Genomic DNA, 24841 nt, shown 5'->3' with positions numbered 1-24841 from the left:
ACTCTGTGCCCAGGCTGGAGTGCAGTGGCGCAATCTTGGCTCACTGTAACCTCTGTCTCCTGGGTTCAAGTGAGTCTCCTGCCTCGGCCTCCTGAGTAGCTGGGATCACAGGTGCACACCACCACACCTGGCTAATTTTTTGTATTTTTAGTAGAGAGGGGGTTTCGCCATGTTGGCCAGGTTGGTTTCAAATTCTTCATCTCAGGTGATCAGCCCACCTCGGCTTCCCAAAGTGCTGAGATTACAGGCATGAGCCACCGCGCCTGGCTGTGGTTTGTTTTTAGAAAGATAATACATCCAAATTCAAAAACTGAACTTCTCCCTTCAACCTTGTGCATTACACCCCTAGCTTCCGTCCCAAGAGACAATTACGGTTTCTAGTGTATGAGGTTTTCTTCTAGAGATAATTTTGCAAGTATAAGCAAATAGGTATCTATTTTCTTCCCTAAGGTTTCCCTACAAATACTAGCATTCCATATATATACAAGTCTACATTTTGCCAGACAGTGATACAAATCAGTGCATGTAGGAATTTCTTGTTTCCTTTTCTAAAATATTCTTTTAAATTTTTATTAAAAGTATTCATGGCCGGGCGCGGTGGCTCAAGCCTGTAATCCCAGCACTTTGGGAGGCCGAGGCGGGTGGATCACGAGGTCAACAGATGGAGACCATCCTGGTCAACATGGGGAAACCCCGTCTCTACTAAAAAATACAAAAAATTAGCTGGGCATGGTGGCGCGTGCCTGTAATCCCAGCTACTCAGGAGGCTGAGGCAGGAGAATTGCCTGAACCCAGGAGGCGGAGGTTGCGGTGAGCCGAGATCGCGCCATTGCACTCCAGTCTGGGTAACAAGAGCGAAACTCTGTCTCAAAAAAAAGAAAAAAAAAAGTATTCATTCAGGTGGCTTAGAGTCAAGTGACTTTTGAAGACTTGTCAAGAAAAATAGCCATCCTCTGCTAATTCTCAACTCCTTTGATTTTTTTTTTAATTTACCACCATATCTCTAAAAGAACTTGATCATACTGCTGCAATCTTAACTTTGCTTTCAATTTTAGGTATCATCTCTTGCCTTTTCTCCAGGAAAGATGAAATTTAACTCATCAACCTACTTCCTCATCCCAGCACACACGCCTCATCTCGTAGAGTCTATATATACTTTTATCTTAATTTTGACAAACTCAGTGTTCAGAGTTTCCATTATGACTATGTACATGCTATCTAGAGTTTACATTATTATGATTATGTAGATATTATTCAAACCTGAGCTTTGCACTGCTTTGTGGCTACTTTTCTTTCTTCTTTTTTTTTTTTTTTTGGAGTTAGCAATTGCCTTCCCCACCCCCAACCTTGTTTTCTATGTACTTAACCACCAATTCTGCCCCAAATCCTCCTTCTAAATGTGTTCATCTCCTTTTCATATGTCCAGACATGTATTGGGGATCATACTGATATTGTCTCCTTGAAGGTGATCTCCACTATGGCCTTCTGATCTACTCTGGCCTTCTCTATAGCTAGTAGCATCATATAGGATCATTTTCACCATCCTTGAAATTCCCTGTGATGCTTTCATAGTGGATTCCTTGTTTCTCAGTTTTCATGTCTTCCTCTTTCTTGCCTTACTCTCCTGCTTAAATTGAGCACTTTTCCAAGTAGTTTCTCAAGAAAGAATGTATGTGATCTTGAGACATTGAAATCTTGCATATTTGAGAGGCTTGATGCTTCTCTAACACTTAAATGATGTTTAGCTGGGTGTAAGATTTAAGGCAAGAAAGTTGTTTTCAAAAAGTTATAAATAACTCTCTTGCCTGAGCTTTTTAAGGCATTGCTTTGTTGCCTCCTTCCAGCTTCAGTTTCAGTTTTGAGAAGATGAAACTCATTCTGATTCGTGTGTGTGTGTGTGTGTGTGTGTGTGTGTGTGAGAGAGAGAGAGAGAGAGAGAGAAAGAGAGAGAGAGAGAGAGAGAGAGAGAATTATATTTACCTTCCTGGCTGAGAATATTCTTGATCCTTCTACATGACCAGTTTTTGTTTTTCCTCCTTCTCTAGAAGCTTTTAGACTCTCTTTATCCCCCTGTGCATGAAGATGGGACTTGATATGAGTCCATTTTTATGCATTATGCTGAACACTTAGTGGCCCAATTAATCTATAAACTTGTGTCCATAAATTTTGGGAAATTTTTGCAATTTATTTCTTTGATGCTTTCTTTCTCCCTGTGTTCTCTGTTTCTTTTTCCTAGAAGTCTTTTTATTTCCATAATGAAACTCCTAGATGGATCCTATAATTTTAATCTCTTTCTCTTGTTGTTTTAATCACCTTAATGTTTTTAATTCTATTGTATGAGTAACCCTTCCATTGTATTTTAAATGTCTGGTATATATTTTATTGAATTCCAAAAAATCTATTTTGTTTTCTAAATGTTTCTTTCATATGACATTGTTTTTCTGTGGATGCATATCCTGATTCTCAAAGGATATTTCATGCATAGTCACTTTTCTCCAAGATACATATTTTCCTATGTATTTGTTTTTTCTGTGTGTCATATTGGTGATTTCTTCAAATGTCTTGGGATTCTTGGCTATCCATTCATCTGGGATGCTTTAGTGCATGGGATACCAAAGAGTTGATGGAAGCTCGGTGTTTTTAGGATGGGCTTGCTCATGTGCTTGGCTATAAGAAAGAGCTGGGTCACCCCATTAGGGGATTACAAGCGTGAGCCACAGTGCCCAGTCAAAAAATAATTTTTTTTAAAAAAAAGATAGGGTCTCACAGTATTGCCCAGGCTGTTCTCTTACTCCTGGCCTCAAGTGATCTTCCTGCCTTGGCCTCCCAAAGTGCTGGGATCATGGGCGTGAGCCACCACGCTCAGCCTAAAGTTGTTATTTTTCCCATAATGTTTACCTTGGTGGTGTTGATGAAATGGCAACTATGGAATTCTTCCTCAGCATATGTGCCTGTGTGGGTACGTCCTCAGCATGTGGGCTTGCAAGGCTTGTTGAGAGATCTGACGCTAGGGCAGAAGCTTTTCTTAGCCCTCTTTTACAGCAGGGAAAACAGACTCAGAGCAATGGAGAATTGGCCAAAGGTTTGGTAAGCGTCAGAGCCAAATATACACTTGCATTATCCTGACTCCAAAGCCGGAGCCCGGCTGGTCAGTCCCACTGAGCAGCCACAGGGGACTCCCTTGGCCCCCATGGGAGGCTGTCTACCACAGAGCGTCTGTCTTCTTACATCTCAAGAGTGTTGACATCTCAAAGCATAGGAGGCTGGAACTGAGTTCAATAAATGAATGTGATGAGTAGGAGAAAAGTGCCACTAAAGCCCTCCAGACAAGAACCACTTAGAGCCCCTCCATAGGTCCCTGGGCTGTGGGAGGGGCAGGAAAGGCAGATAAGATTCCATTCTGAGCATCTGCACTCACTCACCCTGTGCAAGATAGTCAAGTCATGTTTTATCCTCACCTCATTAGCAACAAATGGCCACTCTCAGGGGATTAGAAAAAGAAACACAGCCAGCCTTTATCAGCCTGGGGCTCTTGGCTGAGTCCTCTCTAAGCTTAAGACAACTCTGCGGGTAGAGTGATCCCAACGACTTTCTCTACTTTGCAAGTTCCCACACTCAGCTGTTTCTTTCTGCCTGTGATTGGCAGCCCCCTGGGGGCTAGTTCCTGCTTACCCACCTCCCCTGAGGCTGCTGCCCAATAGAGGCAGAGCGAGGAAGGGCGCTTATGTCCACGGGGCCCCTGTGATATGTCCTGGGCTCACTGCTCTATAAATCCCATATTACTTGGTCCCCGCCAGCACCACACAGGGTGAGTTGCAGCCTCCACATTTGATAGATGGGGAAAACACAGCCCACTGAATGACCTGGCCCCAGAACTGAGTCAAACCTGGGGACTCAGCTCCACTGCCCTCAGAATCTTTCTCTTCTCTCCAAGGCAGCGTGTTGTGGACAGTGTAGTACTCTTGTCCCCATATAATAGAAGAAGAAACTGAGACCCCTAGAAAGCTAAGGGACTAGCACAGGCCTTGTGTCTTAGTCTGTTCAGGGGCTATATCAATATATCATAGACTGGGTGGCTTTTCAACAGATATTTGTTTCTTGTGGTTCTGGAGGCTGGGAAGTCCAAGATCAAGCTTGGTGTCTGGTGAGAGCCTAATGTTGCCTTCTCTCTGTGTCTCACGTGGAAGGGACCTGTTAGCTCTCTGGGTCTTTTAGAAGGATACTAATCCTGTTCATGAGAATGGGTCCCTCATGACCTCATCACCTCCCAAAGGCCCACCTCCTAATGTCATCACCTGGGGAGTGAGGATGTCAACATAAGAATTTTTGGGGAGACATGAACATTGAGCCCGTAACACCTGGTAATCAGAAAGGGCTTGAACTTGGTCCAATATCCTGTCCTCCCGGTTCAGAATCACTGCTGTCTATAACCTCTTCCCTAGGTCACTATTTTAGATAATGGTGATGATTAAGATTATATTAATTGCAATTAAGCTCTTAAATGTACCATGGGTAATTTTAATCTTTTTTGAATCCAGTCTCATTCAGTGATCTTCGCAACCTTGAAAGGTCTGGATATTTATCGCTTTCCCTGGTACGGAAACAGGCCCTGGGGGCAGAGGTGACGTGGCTAAGAGGTGGAGCCAAGAAGTCATTCCCAGCTGTTTCCCTGCAGAGGCAGTGCTGCTACAGACACATTCCAGGGAGGGGAACAGCCACATGCTTCTTTGTCTCTTGTGGATTTTGCAGTGGCTGTCAGCTTTGTATCTGGCCTGTTTGGAAATGACAGGGACAGTGGCTCTGTGGGTCTGGCTCAGTCTTTACAGAGGTATTAGGAGTAGCTGTTTGGTGTTCTGACTTACTACAAAAAGTTCACTTTTTTGGTACCCAGGGTACATTACAGGGACGGGAAAGAGCAAAGGAGAAATATTAAAAAAAAAAAAAAAAAAAGTAAATATTGGCTGGGCGCAGTGGTTCACATCTATAATCCCAGCACTTTGGGAGGCTGAGGCAAGCAGATCATGAGGTCAGGAGACTGAGACCACGCTGGCCAACATGATGAAACCCCGTCTCTACTAAAAATACAAAAATTAGCTGGGTGTGGTGGTGCATGCCTGTAATCCCAGCTACTAGGGAGAACAAGGCAGGAGAATCCCTTGAACCTGGGAGGTGGAGATTGCAGTGAACCGAGATCACGCCACTGCACTCCAGCCTGGGCGACAGAGTGAGACTCCATCTCAAAAAAAAAAAGTAAATATTAAATTGCATAAGGCACATACTTAAGGGAGTGAATTCGAAAAGCCCCAACCGATACTTGGGAGCAACTTCCTTGTTTGCTTTGTTTTGTTTTGTTTTGTTTTGAGACAGAGTCTCACCCTGTTGCTCAAACTGGAGTGTAGGGTGTGATCTCAGTTCACCAGAGCCTCAGCCCCTCCAGGCTCAGGTGATCCCCCCACCTCAGCCTCCAGAGTAGCTGGGTTATAGGCATGCACCACCACAACTGGCTCATTTTTGTATTTTTTGTAGAGGTAAAGTTTTGTTATGTTGTCCAGGCTGGTCTTGAACTCCTGATCTTAAGCAATTCACCCACCTCGGCCTCCCAAAGTGCTGGGATCACAGGCATAAGCCACAGTGCCTGGCCAGCACCTTCCTTATTAAATTGCATGTGTCAGGTACCTCCCTCACTGTCCTCCCAGCCTCTGGGGAGTCTTGCTCCCCATTCCCTTGTTCATCCAGTAGTATTTTTTTCATGAGACACCCTTGCTCTGTTGCCCAGGCTGGAGTGCAGTGGTGCACTCATAGCTGACTCCAGCCTCCAACTCCTGGGCTCAAGCAATCTTCCCCTCTCAGCCTCCCAAGTAGCTGGGAGTACAGACACACATCATCATGCCTGGCTAATTTTCTTTCTTTCTTTCTTTTTTTTTTTTTTGAGATGGAGTCTCGCTCTGTGGCCCAGGCTGGAGTGCAATGGCACGATCTTGGCTCACTGTAACATATGTCTCCTGGGTTCAAGCGATTCTCCTGCCTCAGCCTCCTGATTAGCTGGGACTACAGGTGCAGCCACCATGCCCAGCTAATTTTTGTGTTTTTAGTAGAGGTGGGGTTTCACTGTGTTGGCCAGGTTGGGCTTGAACTCCTGACCTCATGGTCCACCTGCCTCGGCCTCCCAAAGTGCTGGGTTTACAGGCATGAGCCACTGTACCTAGCCCACACCTGGCTAATTTTTTAATTTTTTTTAGAGACATGGTCTCATTATGTTGCCCGTGCTGGCCTTGAACTCTTGGCCTCAAGCAATCCTCCTGCCTTGGCCTCCCAAGTGCTGGAATTATAGATGTGATCCACCACATGCGGTCATCTAACAGTATTGATTGAAGACCTACTATGTGCCACAGAGTAGGTCCTATGTTGCCAGACACAGCCTAGTGTGTGTATGTGTAAATATGAATTGAATCATCCTACAACTAGCTGCTAAGAAGAGGTCCAGGGAGAGGGGAAGTGTACGCCTGGGGGCCTTGGGAGGACAGAGGAGGCCTCCTTGGAAGGTGACATGTGAGCTTGACTAAGAAACTTGATCCAGGTTCTACAAGACTGCTGGGGCTGGAGTAGAGAGAAGGGGGAGAATGTAGGAGGTAGGAGTGGAGGCCCAAGAGGGAGAGCACTGGTTTCCCTGCCCACACCCCTTCACTGGCCAGTTTTATGGGTTTTTTGGGTTTTTTTTGGTTTTTTTTTTTTTTGAGACAGAGTCTCACACTGTCGCCTGGGCTGGAGTGCAGTGGCACAATCTTGGCTCACTGGAATCTCCGCCTCCCGGATTCAAGCGATTTTCCTGCCTCAGCCTCCTGAGTAGCTGGGAATACAGGCACACGCCACCATGCCCAGCTAATTTTTTGTATTTTTAGTAGAGACAGGATTTCGTCATGTTGGTCAGGCTGGTCTCTATCTCCTGACCTTGTGATCTGCCCACTTCAGCCTCCCAAATGACTGAGATTACAGGCATGAGCCACTGGGCTCAGCCTTACTTTTTTATTTATTAGATTTTTTTAGAGACAAGGTTTCACTCTGTCACCCAAGTTAGATTGCAGTGGCACAATAATGGTTCCCTGTAACCTCAAACTCCTGGGCTCAAGCAGTTTTCCTGCTTCAGCCTTCTAAATAGCTGGGACTACAGGCACACACCTCTGTGCCCAGCTAATTCAAATACATTTTTTCAGGCTGGGGGTGGTGGTTTATGCCTATAATCCCAGCACTTAGGGATGCTGAGCTGGGTGGATCACCTGAGGTCGAGAGTTTGAGATAAGCCTGACCAACATGGAGAAACCTAGTCTCTATTAAAAATACAAAATTAGCCAGGTGTGGTGGTACATGCCTGTAATCCCAGCTATTCAGGAGGCTGAGGCAGAAGAATCACCTGAAGCCAGGGGGTGGAGGTTGTGGTGAGCCAGGATTGTGCCACTGCACTCCAGCCTGGGCAACAAGATCAAAACTGCATCTCAAAAAAAAAGAAAGAAAGAAATTTTTTCATAGAGCTGGAGGTGTCACTTTGAGTGTCAAACCCTCAAGCAGTCCTCCTGCCTCAGTCTCCCAAAGCACTGGTTTTACAGGCATGAGCTCTTATGCCCAGCCCAGTTCTGCTTTTAAAATACCAGGGCTTCCTGCAGGTTTGGAAACTACCTGTTGGGTTGCAGCACAGGCCTTCAAAGTATCTCTTCCTACTCAGCATCTCATCCTAACCACCTCTGCCGGGGGAGTAGAGTGGGGAGATGAAGGTTGGCAAAAGAGAGGAGCCCTCACTTACAGAGCGGCTCAGGGCATGGGCCCTGGAGCTGGGTTCAGCTCCCAGCTCGGCCAGGGCTGTGACTTTGTACCTCAGTTTCCCCACTTGTCCCATGAGAATGATGACTGTCCCTACTCCAGTTACTATCAGGGTAGTTTGAGCAGTGTGTGGGGACACGGTGCATAGACAAGACGAGTTCAACAGGCATTAGCGGTCATCTGCTGGGGACCCACTGTCAAGGGCCATGTGGTGGCCACGTTCACAGTCACGTCACAGCAAATCTGGAAACTCTGGCATCCGCCTTTGCACAGGGCATTAGGTAGAGGGCCGCTTTTCTGCACAGAGTGGAGGCTGAGACCTTTCTTCTTTACCAGCCAGGGGTATTGATGGCCCTGCAGAGTCAGGGCATTGACTACCTCTCACTGGGTCCCTTAGCTGCCTGGTGCCAGAGAGGATGGACACAGCGAGCCTGGGTCTGCGCTCAGTCCCGGCTGTGTTTTCTCCTTTTATGGTCAGCCTGCACTGCACTGGCTCCCCAGCCAGAATCCATGAGCTTATGTTTGGGCTTGGGCCGAAATAGCTGGTCTGTGGGGAACTGGGTACCTCCTGGGAGTCCTCAGGACTGCAAGTGGGGGAGGAACGGCTGAAGCCCTTTATCTTCTCAGGAAACATGCCTGGGGCCTTGCATATCCAAGGCTGGGCAGGGAGTCTGGAGAGGAGGCGGGGAGAGAGGCACGTTTAAGGCTGGGGTGTGAGGTGACATGAGCCCTGGGCATCTGGGCTAGGAAGCTCAGCCCCAGGCAGGCCCTGACAGCTCCAGCCCTGCCAGCCTCCAGGAACGCTTGGTACTGTGTCCCTGCCCACTTCGGAGCTTCTGTCCCAGGCCCTCTGCTTGGGATGCTCTGCTGCTACCTCTCCCGGGAGATTCTACACATCCTTCTTAATGACACTGAGTGGTCACCTCTGCTGTGAAGCTTTCCTGTCTTGCTCAGGGAGTGTAAAAACAACAACAACAACAAAAAACTCCATGTCAATAGCACTTGGGGTGCACACCCATCTGAATGGCTACGAATCTGTAAGAAATAAGTCTCATATCTCACAGCCATTTATTTGCCCAGCTGACTCCCACTGTCTGTCGTGAGCTGCTCAAAAGCAAGGGTAAGCAAGGCATGCAGCCAGGTGCATTGGCTTCTGCCTGTAATTTCAGTTACTTGGGAGGCCGAGACGGGAGGATCACTTGAGTCCAGGAGTTTGAGACAAGCCTGGCCACTATGGTAAGTAAGGCCCTGTCTCTACAGAAAAATGAAAACATTGACCAGGCATGGTGATATGCACCTGTGGTCCCAGCTGCTTAGGAGGCTGAGATGGGAGGATCACAGGAGCCCAGGAGTTTGAGGCTGCAGTGAACTATGATCGTGCTACTGCACTCCAGCCTGGGCATCACAGTGAGACCTCATCTCTTAAAAAGAAAGAAAGAAAAAAAGCAGATCTTACTGACTTTTGTGGTTTCAGTACCTGGGTCAGGACTCATTTGCTGAGTGAATATGTGAACACATAAATATGCATTTTCCACTGCTTCTACCTCAGTTGCTTCTCTGAGCCGGAGAGCAATTGAAATCAACAAGCATTTCCTGAACACCTACTGTGTGTCAGGCATTGTTCCTTGTACCCGGGATCAGGCACAGCCCTTGACCTTCAGGAGCTCATGGGTCCATGGGAAAAGCATTTAAAACAAACAATTCTGTAATTATTGGAAATCAGATAGACCTGCGTGAAGGGGAAGAAGTCAGATTTATAGCCATTCAGAGGTGGTATAAAATGAACATCATATTTTAAAAAGCTTTATGTGGTATAATTTAAAGAAATTCATGTTGAAGATGCAATTCACACCTAGATTATGCTGCAGTGCTGGCTGCATAACCGTGTACATTTACGAGCAGTTTGCGTGGTTATGCAGCCAGCACTGTAATGTGAGTTTATACTTCTATCACCCCCCAAAGAAATCTTGTGTACATTTTTTATCACTCCATATTCCTACCCGCAGCCCCTGGCAGCCAAGAATTCACTAATCTACCTTCTGTCTCTGTGGATTTGCCTGTTCTGCAAATTTCATAGAAATGGAATCATATGTGACCTTCTGTGGCTGACTTCGTTTTGTTTGTGTGTGTGTTTGTTTGCTTGAGTCGAAGTCTCACTCTGTTTCCCAGGCTGGTGTGCAATGGCATGGTCTTGGCTCACTGCAGCCTCCGCCTCCCCAGTTTAAGTGATTTTCCCGCTCAGTCTCCCCAAGTAGCTGGGGCTACAGGTACCTGCCACCATACCTGGCTAATTTTTGTATTTTTAGTGGAGACAGGGTTTCACCATGTTGGCCAGGCTGGTCTCAAACTCCTGACCTCATGATCCACCCGACTGGGCTTCCCAAAGTGCTGGGATTACAGATGTGAGCCACTGCACCTGGGCACCTGGCTTCTTTGACTTAGTATAATGTTGTCGAAGTTCATCCACATTGTATGATGGATTTGTACTTTTTTTTTTTTTTTTTTTAAGACAGGGTCTGTCTCTATCATCCCAGCTGGAGTACAGTGGCAGTCTTGGCTTACCACAACCTTCACCTCCTAGGCTCAAACCATGGTCCCACTTCAGCCTCCTGAGTAGCTGGGACCACAAGCACATGCCACTATGCCCGGGAATGTTTGTCTTTTTTTTGTAGAGATGGGGTTTCGCCATGTTGCCCAAGCTGGTATCAGACTCCTGGGCTCAAGCGATCCACCCACCTCGGCCTCCCAAAGTGCTGGAATTCCAGGCATGAGCCATGGCACCCGGTCATACAGTCCTTGCTTTTCGTGGCTGAATACTGAAGCCCATTGTCTGGGCAGACCACCTTTCATTCGTCCATTTACCCATTCATGGACATTTGGTTGTTTCTACTTTTTGCATATTATGGATAATGGAAGTAGCATAATTTTTACCAATATGGAAAAGAAAAACTCTGCAGGCCAGATCATGGATAGATGGCCCTTTACCATTCCATATAATCTGTACCTTTTCCCCCCAGAATGTTCTGAGACATTTGTTAAGTAAGAATCACATGATGATAATTGCTAAAATGGAGAGAACCTTTGGACCATGGGAGCCAGTAGGCCTTGTGACACTCACGTTTATAGAATTAGAGAAAGGCACCATTTTCTCAAGGCACTTTCCTCCATCTGCTGAAAGATTATTACAATAAATACACACATCTACAGTGACCAGTGTGAATAGTTTCTGCATAGAGTTATGCAGTGTACAACATGCACCACTGTCCACGGCCATCCTGCAGGTAGAGGGTAAAGTGGAAAGGTTCCCAGCTCAGCTCTAGAAAAGTGCAGAGTTAGAGAAGATAGCATGGAAGAGCTGACTCCCAAGATGATGTTTCACATACAGATCAGGGTATATACACAAAGAACCAAAAAGGTGCTCAACCTAAAACCTGTACAGGAACGTTCATAGCAGCACTATGCAGAATAGCCACAAGGTGGAGATGACCCAAATGTCCGTCACCTGTCAAATGGATAAACAAAGTACAGTCTGTCCATACAATGTGATGTGACTCAGCCACAAATAGGCGTGAAGTCTGGGACCTGCGACAACATGGATGAACTCAAGCCACGTGCTAAGTGAAGGAAGCCAGACACACAAGGCCACGCATGGTATAATTCCATTTATGCAAGAATATCTAGAATAGGTAAGTGAGAAAGCAAATTGGTGGCTGGCAGGGTTTATAGGGGTGTGACTGATTCATGGGTACAGGTTTTCATTTGGGGGTGACAAAATAGTTTAGAACTAGATAGAGGTGGTAGTTATGTAACATTGTCAGTGTACTAAATGCCCCCGAATTATTGACTTTTTAATTTTTTTATTATTTTTTGAGACAGAGTCTCCTTCTGTCACCCAGGCTGGAGTGCAGTAGCGTGATCTTGGCTCACTGCAACCTACACCTCCCTGGTTCACAAGATTCTCCTGCCTCAGCCTCCTGAGTCGCTGGGGTTACAGTTGTACACCACTGTACCCAGCTAATTTTTGTATTTTTGGTACAGACGGGGTTTCACCATGCTGGTCTTGAACTTCTGACTTCAGGAGACTTCCTGATCTCAGGTGATCCACCTGCCTCAGCCTCCCAAAGTGCTGGGATTACAGCCATGAGCCACCATGCCCAGCCTAAAATGGTTCATTTAATGTAGTGTAAATTTCACTTCCATGAAAAAAAAGAGAATGGATTAGGCCGGAGAAGTGGTGGTGGGTGCCCTGGGCAGAAATCGCCTGTGCAAAACCAGGAAGGGGTGAAACTGCTTTGTACAGAGAACACTGCTTTTGAGTCCCACACAAGCTCAGGCTTGGGGAAGGAATCAGATAAAAAGTTGCAGGATCTCAAGAGTTCCCTGTTTTCCATGTGGGTTGGCAAACAGCACCCACATGGAAATCTTCCGCTTGTAAGCAGTGCCCTGCAAACTTCCCATGCCTGGAGGCGGTGTGTTTCCGATGGGAACATCAGGCCAGAGGTCTCCCCGCAGCCCCCAGCTTGGAGCCATGCTGGCAGCTCCCAGGCCTTCCCCTGGAGCCCGCTCCCTCTCCTGGGGAGTGTGTGAGCATCTGAGCCTATAAATCTCTCCTGCTCTGGGCTTGAGGTTCACAAAGCTGCCAGGAAAGCCTGCCTCTCTCCCTGAAATAGGGGATCAACATCACCTATCTGTCTGTCCATCTCAAAATCTTTCCTTAAGATAGTAGTAGAGGTTGTCTGGGCCAGTCCCAGGAGGTTCTCTCTGCCTGGGTTCTAATTGCTGGGTACCTGGTTCTTCTGTCCTTTACCCCTCTTTTAATTTTTAGCACTTTGGGAGGCTGAGGAGGGCAGATCACCTGAGGTCAGGAGTTCGAGACCTGCCTGGCCAACATGGTGAAACCCTGTCTCTAGAAAAAATGCAAAAATTAGCTGGGCGGGGTGGCATGCGCCGGTAGTCCCAGCTACTCAGGAAGCTCAGGTAGGAGAATTGCTTGAACCCAGGAGGCGGAGGTTGCAGTGAGCTGAGATTGAGCCACTGCACTCCAGCCCAGGTGACAGAGCAAGACTGTCTCAGAAAAAAAAAAAATTTTTTTTTAAACTGGTTTCCCATTTTGTTATGTCCTTGAGTGAATTTCTCCCCCTGGGTGGAAGCTGAAGGTCTCTCCCCAGAATATAATGGATTGTTTTCTTCCTGGTTTTTTTTTTTTGAGATGGAGTCTTGCTCTGTCACCCATCTGGGGCAATCTCAGCTCACTGCAAAGTCTCCCTCCCTCCCAGGTTTGAGCAGTTCTTTTGCCTCAGCCTCACGAGTATCTGGAATTACAGGCATGCACTCCATATCTGGCTAATTGTTTTTGTATTTTTAGTAGCGATGGGGGTTCACCATGTTGCCCAGGCTGGTCTCAAACTTTTGACCTCAGGTAACGCACCTGCCTTGGCCTCCCAAAGTGCTGGAATTATATATGTATGAGCCACCGCTCCCAGCCTGTTTTCTTCCTGTGCTTTTCCTGGAAGGAAATGTCCCCAGAATATGAGTGTGGGTGACTTGCGGAGGGTGAAAGAATGCATTGGTGAAAGCAGTCCTTGGAATCAGGCAGACCCTGAGTTTGAATCCCATCTAACCCTTACTAGCTATGTGACTATTAGTCCCTGTGGTTGCCCTAACAATGACCACTAAGGTGGTGGCTTAAGACCACAGGCATTTATTCTCTCACTGTCCTGGAGGTCCAGAGGTCTGAAATCGAGGCATCAGGAGGATTGGTCCTCCTGGGGGCTCTGAGGGAGACTCTGTCCCCTGCCTTCTCCCTGGCTTCTGGTGGCCGCCAGCAGCCCTTGGTGTCCTTGCCTGTGAGTAATGACTCACTCCACCCTCCATCTCCTTCACGTGATGCTCTCCCCGTGTCTCTAATCTCCTCTCTCTCTCTCTCTCTTTTTTCCTTTTCACTCTTGTCGCCCAGGCTGGAGTGTAGTGGCACAATCACGGCTCACTGCAACCTCCGCCTCCCGGATTCAAGCGATTCTCCTGCCTCAGCCTCCCGAGTAGCTGGGATTACAAGTGTATACCACCACACCTGGCTAATTTTTGTATTTTTAGTGGAGATGGGGTTTTTCCCTGTTGGCCAGGCTGGTCTGGAACTCTTGAACTCAAGTGATCTGCCTCCTTGGCTTCAGCCTCCCAAAGTGCTGGGATTACAGGGGTCAGCCACCACTCCCGGCCTGCCTGTTTTTAAATGTGCCACTATGTGAACACACCAGAATTGAAACTCCAGAGTTGACTTGACTAGTCTTTAGGCCTTTTGTCCTGAGGATTTCATTCAACCGGGCTACCCAAACATCCACCTATAATCCAAGGGATGAGGGAGAATTGACTGGAGGTGGGCATAGGATCTGAGGAACCTGCCCATCTCCAATCAGTTCTCTCTCTCTTCAGATTTCAGATGGAAGAAAGACTCATCTCTTTCATCTTGCTCTGGGGTGGGTCAGACCTTCTCTGTGTAATGTAAATCCCCTACCTCTATTTATGGTCACTACTGCCCTCTCTGTCCCACAGTGATACACAGTCATGGCTTTCACCGGTGCCATCCACCCATCCATCCATACATAGATATACATACATACATCTGTCCGTCCATCCATCTATCCATCCATCCCACTCATTCACCCACCCGTCCACTCTATCCTCCCTCCCATTCACCCACTCACCTACCCACTCATCCACCCCCTCATCCTCCCACTCATCCTTCCCTCCTTCCATCCAATCATCCATCCACCCAGCCATATACCAACTCACCTACCCACCTACCTATCCATCTACCTTTCCTTCCTTCCTTCTATCTATCCATCTGTCCATCCATCCATCCTTCCTTCCATCCATCCATCCACTTAGCCACCCAGCCACTCATCCATTTATCCTCCTGTCTCTCTATCCATCTGTCCATCCTTCCATCCAGCCACCTATCTACCTATTCACCCAACCACCCATCCATTTATCCTCCCATCCATTTGCCTCCCTATCCATTCTCCCATCCAGCTACCAGTCTACCCATTCAGCCACCCATCTGTCTACCCATTCATCCATCCATCCATCCACCCACTTATCCTCCTACAAATCTATCCATCCATCCGTTCATCCTTTCTTCCTTTTTTTGATCCACTTATCCATCTACCGTCCTTCCATCCTGCCATCCATCTACTCATCTATCCATTTGTTCATCCATCCTCCATTCATCCATCCATCTTCCTACCCATCTGTCCATCCACCCACCCACCTGTTCACCTACTCATCTACCTATCCACCCACCCATCCACCCTCCCATCCACCGATCAGTTCATCCATCCCCCCACCCATCCATCTAGCTACTCATCTACCCACCCTTCTCTTCACCCATCTACTCTTCCTTCCTTCCATCCATCCAGCCATCCTCCCATCAATCTACCCATCCATCCATCCATCCATCCAACAAGTTTAATTCAGCATCCACTATCTATCTGCCAGGTACTAGAGATAAGATGTTAAACCAAGGCTGGGAGGTTTTTGATGAAATGAAGCTCATGAGCGCTGTGCACTGTGATAGCAGGACTGAAGCCAGGGAGTGGATTTAAGAAATACTTACCACTGTGGCTTTGCCTACCACCAGATATGATGCTGTGATTTCAGCATTATTAGGTGGCCATTGAAAGTGTTAGTAACTGTTCTCAGACCTCTCTTTGGGGAGGAAATGGGTCCTCAGAGCCTGCTCCACCTCAGAGGCCTCTTTAAGAGTAGAAGGTGGATAGGTCTTATCTGCTTAATCATGTCTAATTCTTTGATGCCCTTTGTATCCTTCGGGTTTCTCTGGTGGTAAACAACAGAGACTGATTCTGTCATGTAGTAGAGGAAAGCGATTTGTGGGGGAGTGTGGAGGAGCTCTCGGATGCAGTGGGAAGACTAGGAATCAGGCTTGGAAAATGACAGAAACTAGGGCTGCTTGGGCCTGGGGGCAGACAGGAAGTCCCCCTCAGAGCTCTGTCCACCTGCTGTGCTTCCCTGTCCTTCACTGAGTTTGGAGTTTTAGGCCAGAGAGTCCGACCAATGCAGACTGGAACACATTCTTACCTCTTCATTGAAGGTGCTTATGGGGAAGTCCCACTAAGACTGTACATGGTGGCAGAGGTGACAAAACCTCAAGGACCACAGGATGCTTCTCAAAGAAGAGGCAATGGATGCTGGATTTACAAAACACACAGTACTATATTATAGTTTAAGGAACTGAAGCATGGAGTTTAAGAATATTTGCCCAAGGCCACAGAGCTGAGGAGTGGCTAACTGGGACCCCGATCTGTGTAGACCCCTAATCTGTGTTCTGTCCCTAACCTAATCTGGGTGGGGTGGGCCTCCTGGGACACCCCCAGACCTGATGTGGCTGGATGCTGATGACTCCTGGATCAGTAAGGCTGCAGTGTCTTTCTGGGGCTCCTTCTGGGACTTTGGGGCTGCCCCTTTGGCTCTGCTCTTGGCCCCTGTGGCCTGGGCAAGGAGCCCAGCTGGCCTGTTGTCACCCCCAGTGGGGCCTGTACGAAAGAGCTCTATGTTGATATTTACTTGGAGTGGCTGGCAGATTACTAGAAAAAGTTAAAGATTGTAATCTCAACCCTTTTAGAAGGCCACAAGGTTTTTCTGAGGCCTGCTGAAGGCAGCCGCCTCATTTAACATTAGCGTAGGAGAGAGCTCGAGATGATCAAAGGCCTTCCCAATATAAGTCTGTTTCCCCCGTGTCTGCTCTCTACTCTGTTTACTTAGGTAAATTTTGTGCTGGGTGGTCCTCTCAGGGGAAGATCAAAGAGGGATTACCTGTTAATAGTGTTTACTCTGAGCCCCAAACCAAAAACTTGTATCAGTGATAAAACCATTCTCTTACCCATGTTACTTATCCACAGTGTGTTCACTTAGAACCTCTGTTGTAAACTCTACAGAATAAAAGTGTGGATGAACATGGAGTCTGGGTCGGTTGGTTGCATTTCACCCTCTGAAAGCAGCCAACACCCCCCAGGTCACTGAGATCACTGAACCAGGTGTGACAGTGCATTCATTCATCGTTCGGGGTCAGGGTCTGCCGGCCAGATTCCACAGGTGACCCATGGCCCAGTTTTAGAGGGAGGGCCCTGGGAGGAGCCACGTCCATGCCCTTAGCTCAGAGCTCATTCTAATTCATGGCTCTTTTTTCTTTGTGTTTGCAGATCGGGAGGACCAGTCCATCCTATGCACGTAAGTGGAAGTGCTTTTTATTCTGTTTTGTTTTGTTTTGTTTTGTTTGCGTCGAGATCCAGCCTCTGAGAGAAAAGATCCATGAGTGCAGAGATCTGATTTGTTCACTGTTCCAAGTGCCTTTCCTTATACCTGGCACAGTGTAGATGCTCGTTTAACATTTATGATATATGTTCTTCTGCAGAGGCAGGCAAACTTAAACTCTTTTTTTTTTTGAGACGGACTCTTGCTCTGTTGCCCAGGCTGGAGTGCAGTTGTGCGACCTCAGCTCATTGCAACCCCTGCCTCCCAGGTTCAAGTAATTCTCCTGCCTCAGCCTCCTGAGTACCTGGGATTATAGGTGCGTAACACCACACCTGGCTAACTTTGTATTTTTAGTAGAGACAGGGTTTCACCATGTTGGTCAGGCTGGTCTTGAACTGACCTTGTGATCCGCCCGCCTCGGCCTCCCAAAGTGCTGGCATTACAGATGTGAGCCACGGTGCCTGGCCCAGATTTAAACTCTTAATGACACCTGGTATCATTTGGTTCTATACCTCTCCTCCTTCTAAAAAAACTAGCATTTGTTGATCATGTACTGTGTGCCAGGACGTTAACTATACATTTTATATGCAGAATTTCATCTGATTGCATAACAGCCGTCTTCATTGACAGGGAAGATGTTAAACTCTCACTTCAGTATTTCACAGGTATCGAGCCACTAACACATCAGCGCCGTATTAGGTGACTGGTATCACTGTTTCTTTGAAGACCTAGGTACGTAGAAGATAATAACTCAATTTCAGAATCATTCAGAAAATTTTCACTATTGTATTACATGCAAGTAACAGGTATTTACTTAATATATATCATTGATTCACTGACATTGAACTCATAGCCAACGGCTCTGTGACTGATGCCTGGATGAAGTTTATCTGACGTGTCTGTCTTTTACATAATGGATGCCACAGCCTTATTGTAACTCAGAAACATCAGCCAACACTTTATCACTGTGTGGGGACATTTTTATATGTGTGCTGCCAAAGCAAGCACATCTGAGAGGATATTTTAAGCTGCAAAATAACTAACAAAAAGCACCAATATACAAAAAATGGTGGCACTAAATACACTACAGAAAGGACACTTGTTTGCAGTAGGAGAGTTGAAACTAGAAGGTAGAGCACTTCCTGTCAGCCTTAGCTGGGAACATGTGCATTGGGGGAATCCGGTTTTTTCTGCTCTGTACATGTTTACAAATGACCACAAAAGGACCATGAATATTGATTTGGGGGCTACAAATAGCTTTTAGTAAGTGGGTGAATTTGCAAATACAGAATATGTAAATAATAAGGATAGGCTGTGTATATATATTTATATAAAATAATATATAATATGTACTTTATATATATTTAATATATTTTTCTTATATATATATATATGAATATATATAAATATATTTAAGGTCTAGAAGCAGCTAAAGCTATAATCAACAGGGGTTAGTTAAATAAAATATAGCTTTTCTAGCTAGCCACTACAAAGAGTGAGGTTGATCTACTTATGCTCAGAGAGAACGCTCTTAATGTTGAGTGAAAAACACAAGGGCAAACCAGCATATGCACCATGCAAAAGAGTGGGAATGTGTAAACATACATATGTTTTCTATTTGAATAAACGTTTCTGAAGTGACAATTAAAAACTAGTAATAAGAATTGTAGATGGTGATGGATGCTAGGATGGCAGTGAACTGTACTGAGAGAATATTGAGACAATCCATGATAAGTTTGGGGGTTGATGTAGATAGAAAACCTGGAAACAACAAAACAAAGGCAGTTATAAACTCCAGGAAAAAACAAAAGTTGGGATGGAAGGAGGAGTAACCACACTGGACTAAAGAGGCCAGCTGTGCAAATTTGGATCCAAATCAATATTCATGGTCCATGGTAGTTACTCCATCACAGAATAAGTACCTGTGGTGGAATTGGCTCTGAGGAAAAGGAAGAGAATTAGATGGAACTGAATTCTCCTCTTCCATGGTAGGAATCAAACACTGGATGTTTAACAATGAATAGTCTGGAACTAGAGATACCCTGGTACCTAGATGTGTGAATATAAATGCTAAAACAACCTGCAGACCTGGTTTCCTAGCTTTTCCCTTGGAATCACCAACATTCCTTGGCTCTTGGTCCCTTCCTCCATCTTTAAATCCTGCAGCATGGTATCTTTAAATCTCTTTCTCTGGTACCCCTACCTCCCTCTTATAAGGCCCAGGGCCTTTGTGGTTATATTAGCCCCACGTAGATGATCCAAGACAGTCTCCTCAATTCAAGCAAATAGATTCACAGATTCTGAGAATAGGCTATGGACATCTTTGTGGGGCTGTTTTTCAGCTGACCACACAGGCATTTGAGCCCCTAGGAGCCAGGCCCATGTGTGAGCCACATGTCACCTCCCCAGGAACCAAAATAGTGTTGCTCAGTTGCCCTCTGTTGAGTGAATGAATTAAGTGTTGTAACAGAGAGGTGCAGGGAAGAGTAAGACTTTGAGATGGCTTCCTAGCTGCGTGGCTATGCAGGGGTCACTTGACCTCTGTGAGCTGAGCTTATAGAGAGGCCATGAAGATGAAGAGGCCAGCCTGTTCTCATTAGCAGCACCCATGCCATCATCAGGTGCTGCTTCATTTAAAACAGTGCTGTCCAACACAACTTTGTGATAAGCACAAAGTTCACTTAAAATGTTCACTTAAAAGTTCATTTAATTGAGTGCTTTAAAAATGGCAAGTGTATTACAGAACTGAATTTTTGAGATTTTAGTTAATTTAGATAGTAGTTCCTGCCTTGGAGAGAGTGTGATGCTGAAACATTTCTTATCTCTGCCCATTCTTCTGACTCCCCTGCCTCTTCCTAGTTCAGGGTCTCATTACCTCTCTCCAGGGCTTCTGCAGCAATCTCTTAAGCTCCCTGCTCTCTTTGCTTGCTTCCTTCCTTCCATAAATATACATTATAAGAATATTCATTCATTGTTCATTCAGTAAATATTCCTTAGCATGGTGTCATAAAGTGTGGATTTCAGAGCCTAACCCCTGGGGTTTGAATTCCAGGCCCATCATTATCTAGTTGTACGCTCTGGGACACAGATCTGTTTGCTTCTCCGAGCCTCAGTTTCCCCATCTGTAAAATGAGAGCAATAAGTGCCCCACTGGGTTGTTGGAAGGATTAAACAAATCACTACATGTGAAGAATTGAGAAATAGGCCGCTGCCCGATAGTGAGCACTTCATAAGAATTAACTGCTATTGTAGTGAAAGTGATCACTTTTTTTTTTTGAGATGGAGTCTCACTCTATCACCAGGCTGTTGTGCTGTGGTGCAATCTTGGCTCACTGCCATCTCCACCTCCTGGGTTCCTTTGCCTCCCAATTCTCCTGCCTCAACCTCCTGAGTAGCTGGGATTACAGGCTCCTGCCACTGTGCCTGGCTAATGTTTGTATTTTTAGTAGAGACGGGGTTTCACCAACTTGACCAGGCTAGTCTCAAACTCCTGACCTCACTGATCATTATTTTTTTTAAAATCCTTCCTGATAATTTTTTGTGTTTTTAGTAGAGATGGGGTTTCACCATGTTGATCAGGATGGTCTCAATCTCTTGACCTGTAATCCCAGCTACTTAGGAGGCTGAGGCAGGAGAATTGCCTGAACCCAGGAGGCGGAGGTTGCGGTGAGCCGAGATCTTGCCATTGCACTCCAGCCTGGGTAACAAGAGCGAAACTCCATTTAAAAAAAAAAAAAAATCCTTCCTGCAATCCAGTGTCTATCCCTCATTTTTGTTGTTGTTTATTTTTTGGTTGAGACAGAGTCTCGCTCTGTTGCCCAGGCTGGAATGCAGTAGCATGATCTCAGCTCACTGCACTCCCCCACCTCCTGGGTTCAAGCTATTCTCCTGCCTCAGCCCCCCAAGTAGCTGGGATTATAAGTGTGTTCCATCATGCCTGGCTAATTTTTATATTTCTAGTAGAGATGGGGTTTCACCATGTTGGCCAGCCTAATTTCAAACTCCTGATCTCAGGTGAACCACCCACCTCGGCCTCCCAAAGTGTTGGGATTACAGGTGTGAGCCACCACACCTGGCCCATCCTGCAGTTCCCATTCTCCCTGTACTGGTTCTAAAGCCCCATTGCCCTCCTGAAATGGTTTCCTGCACCCATGAGAATAAAACCCAGATTCCTAACTGTGGTTTGGAAGACTGAGTGTAATCTGCTCTTCTGTCATCACTTCCTGCTGTCTCCCCCCGCCCCCGTCCCTTGTGGCCCTCCAGCCACCCTGAGGGCCATTCTGTCTCATACCTGGGCCCAGCATTTCCCTCCCTTGGACCTCTGTTCCCCCTGCCTGGCCCACCCCTCCCTCCATCCTTCCCACTGTGCTGTTACCGAAACCAGCTCAGTCATGAAGACCCCAACCCAGGCAGTGCTGAAGGAACTGAAGAAACAAACACAAAGATAGAGTACAAAGTGGGATCGGGGGGCTAACAGCCTTCAGAGCTGAGGGCCTCCTGCGAACTCTCTGAACAGATGATTATTATTAACAAGCAAGTGTTCTGTGTTTTCTAAGGCAGCTGGTGCTTGCTCACCACTGATGGATGACAAACCAGAAAGCATTCTCCACAAGGGAGCAATGGAGGCAGGGTCACATATCTTGTGTTTAAAGAATTTGTTTAACTACCATATGATATGCACACGTTGCTTAGTATTTTAGAACGCCCTGAGCAGTTTTCCCCTTGGGCGCCGGCTCAGTTTTCTTTGCTGTCATTCTCAGCAAACAATGCAATCCATCACAAACGTTAGGACTTGTTCCAGCAGTGATCAATGATATCCCCACCACAGACTATATTGATTATTTGTTTGTTTACTTGGCTGTGGTCTGTCTCCATCTCCTGGAATGCAGGGTTAGCAAGCACTTAGCACACTGCCCACACACAACCAGTGCTAGAGAAGTAGGCATTAGCTGACATTAAAAAGGAAATCCCCAAACAATCCAAATTTTATTTGCAAATGCATCTAGTCACTCCAGAACCACCAACAGCTTCAGTCTCTGTATTAAATTTTATTTTACTTGTGAAATTAAGCTGAAGTGACTTGAGGACGTACAAGTTGAAAGCAGAGCTGAGCTTTCAGGCATAGTTGGTGGTCAAGAGAAGCCAGGCTGGCCAGGCACAGCGGCTCATGCCTGTAATACCAGCACTTTGGGAGGCCAAGGTGGGAGGATCACCAGGTCAGGAGTTCGAGACCTGCCTGACCAACATGGTGAAACCCTGTCTCTACTAACAGAAAAATTAGCTGGGTGTGGTGGAGCACACCTGTAATTGAAGTGGCTCAGGAGGCTGAGGCAGGAGAATTGCTTGAACCCAGAAGGCAGAAGTTGCAGTGAGCCAACATTGCGCTACTGCACTCCAGCTTGGGCAACAGAGTGAGACTCCATTAAAAAAAAAAAAAAAAAAAAAGGCTGGAACCAACTATTTGGTTATGCAGTTAGGATACTGAAAGTTGGCTGGATGTGGCGGCTAATGCCTGTAAACAGGGCCTCGAGAGGCTGAGGCGGGAGGGTCGCTTGAGGCCAGGAGTCTGAGACCAAACTGAGGAACCTAGTGAGACCCCATTGCCGCAAAAAAGTTAAAAATTAGCTAGGTGCAATGGTGCATGCCTGTAGTCCCAGCTCCTCAGGAGGCTGGGGAGGGAGGATCACTTGAGCTCAGGATTAGAGACTAGGTAAGCTATGATCATACCACTGCATTGCAGACTGGGCAAGAGAGAGAGAGAGAGAGAGAGGAGGAGAGGAGGAGAGGGAGAAAGGAAGGGAAGGAAGAAAAGGAAGGAAGGAAAACTGAAAGTCAAATAAATGTAATATTTAGACCTGAGTTGTATTTTGTCTGGCGTGCAATTCATACAGTGTAATCAGATTAATTAGAGGCCATGGGCCTGGGTGGAGAAAGAGCTGTATGATCAAGGGGCCAGATTAAAAGGAGGGGGTGTTTCCATGCTCTGGGGACTTTAAACTTTCATCTAAAATGGATGACAGGCTGGGCACGGTGGCTCATGCCTGTAATCCCAGCACTTTGGGAAGCCAAGGTGGGCTGATTGCTTGAGCTCAGCCGTTCGAGACTAGCCTGGCCAACACGAGAAAACCTTGTCTCTACAAAAAATGCAAAAATTAGTGGCATGTGCCTGCAGTCCCAGTTACTTAAGATGCTGAGGCAGAAGGATCTCGGCTCACTGAGTCTGGGAGGCAGAAATTTGGCAGTGAGCCAAGATCACACCACTGCACTTCTGCCTGGGTGATGGAGTGAAACCCCATCTCAATAATAATATTAATAAAATGGATGAGGAAACACTAAGGGACTGAAGCCAGGGATGGACAAACTTTGACCAGTGCGTCCAATCAGGCCCTTGTCTATTTGTTTTACCTAAAGTTTTATTGAAACAGCCAGACCCACTTGTTTACATATTTACTTTTGTGCTGCTGTGGAGAGCTGAGCAGATGTGACAACGCACGACCTTCGAAGTCTAAAATATTTACTAGACCAAGTCTTACTCTGTCTCCCAGGCTGGAGTACTGTGGCGTGATCTCGGCTTACTGCAACCTCCACCTCCTGGGTTCAAGAGATTTCCGTGCCTCGGCCTCCCAAGTAGCTTCTACTAAAGCCACACCACCACGCCAAGCTAATTTTTGTATTTTTAGTAGAGACGGGATTTCACCATGTTGGCCAGGGCGGTCTCAATCTCTTGACTAGTAATCTGCCCACCTCTGCCTCCCAAAGTGCTGGGATTACAGGCATGAGCCACCGCGCCCAGCCACTAGCTGACCTTTCACAGAAAGAGTTTGCTGACTCCTAGCTTAGACAGTGGGAAAAAGTGAATGTTATTTATATTTTAATGATAGGATGAATGTTGAAAATTATTAGACAAACACTACAGAAGCGCTAGGGAAGCAGTGGTTATAAAAGTAATAATAGGTGGGCACAGTGCCTCACTCCTGTAATCCCAACACTTTAGGATGCTCAGGCAGGAGGACTGCTTGAGGTCTGGAGTTCAAGAGTAGCCTGGGCAACTTAGCGAGACCCCACAAAATCAAAAAATTAGCTAGGTGTGGTGGTGCATGCCTGTCATCCCACCTACTCGGGAGGCTGAGGTGGGAGGATCATGTGAGCCCAGGAGTTTGAGGCTGCAGTGAGTCAGATGATGCCACTGCACTCCAGCCTGGGCAGCAAGCAAAACTCTGTCTCAAAAAAACAAAAGTAATGATAACTAACATTTTGGTGTACGAGGTATTGTTTTAAGCATTTTTTATATATATTCATTCATTTAATCCTCATAGGAATCATATAAGGTCAGGCATGGTGGCTCATGCCTGTAATCCCAGCACTTTGGGAGGCCGAGACTAGGGATCACTTGAGACCAGGAGTTGGAGACCAGCTTGGGCAACATAGTGAGAACCCTGTCTCTATAGAAAATTTAAAAATTAGCCAGCTGTGGTGTGTGCACCTGCAGTCCCAGCTACTTGGGAGGTTGGGGCAGGAAGATCACTTGGGACTAGGAATTCTCAGCTGCAGTGAGCTATGATTTCATCAATGCCCTCCAGCCTGGGCCACAGAGTGAGACTTTATCTCAAAGAAAAAAACCATTATACTAGGTAAGTGTTTTGATTGTGCCCATTTTATAAAGGGGTAAAGAAACCGAGGTATAGAGAGGCTAAATGACTTCCCTAAGGTCACGCAGGTAACTGGCAGCGCAGCAATTTGAACTTGAGCAACCTGGCCCTAG

General features: G+C 46.5%; 1 protein-coding gene across 4 annotated transcripts in view; it reads left to right on the top strand.

Annotated features, from left to right (window-relative positions):
- MYH11 (myosin heavy chain 11) overlaps positions 1–24841 on the top strand; it is a 156653-nt gene that overhangs the window by 41024 nt on the left and 90788 nt on the right. For all 4 annotated transcript variants that reach the window (XM_035266947.3, XM_035266950.3, XM_035266946.3 and 1 more), the window contains exon 4: positions 17028–17055. In XM_035266947.3, coding sequence (XP_035122838.1) covers positions 17028–17055 — 28 coding nt within the window. The remainder of the gene's footprint in view (positions 1–17027; positions 17056–24841) is intronic.

The sequence above is a fragment of the Callithrix jacchus genome, chromosome 12 (genome assembly GCF_049354715.1).
Source record: "Callithrix jacchus isolate 240 chromosome 12, calJac240_pri, whole genome shotgun sequence".
NCBI classification, from domain to species: Eukaryota; Metazoa; Chordata; class Mammalia; order Primates; family Cebidae; genus Callithrix; species Callithrix jacchus.
Note: the sequence above shows the minus strand (reverse complement) of the source record. Positions and strands in the feature narration are given on the sequence as shown.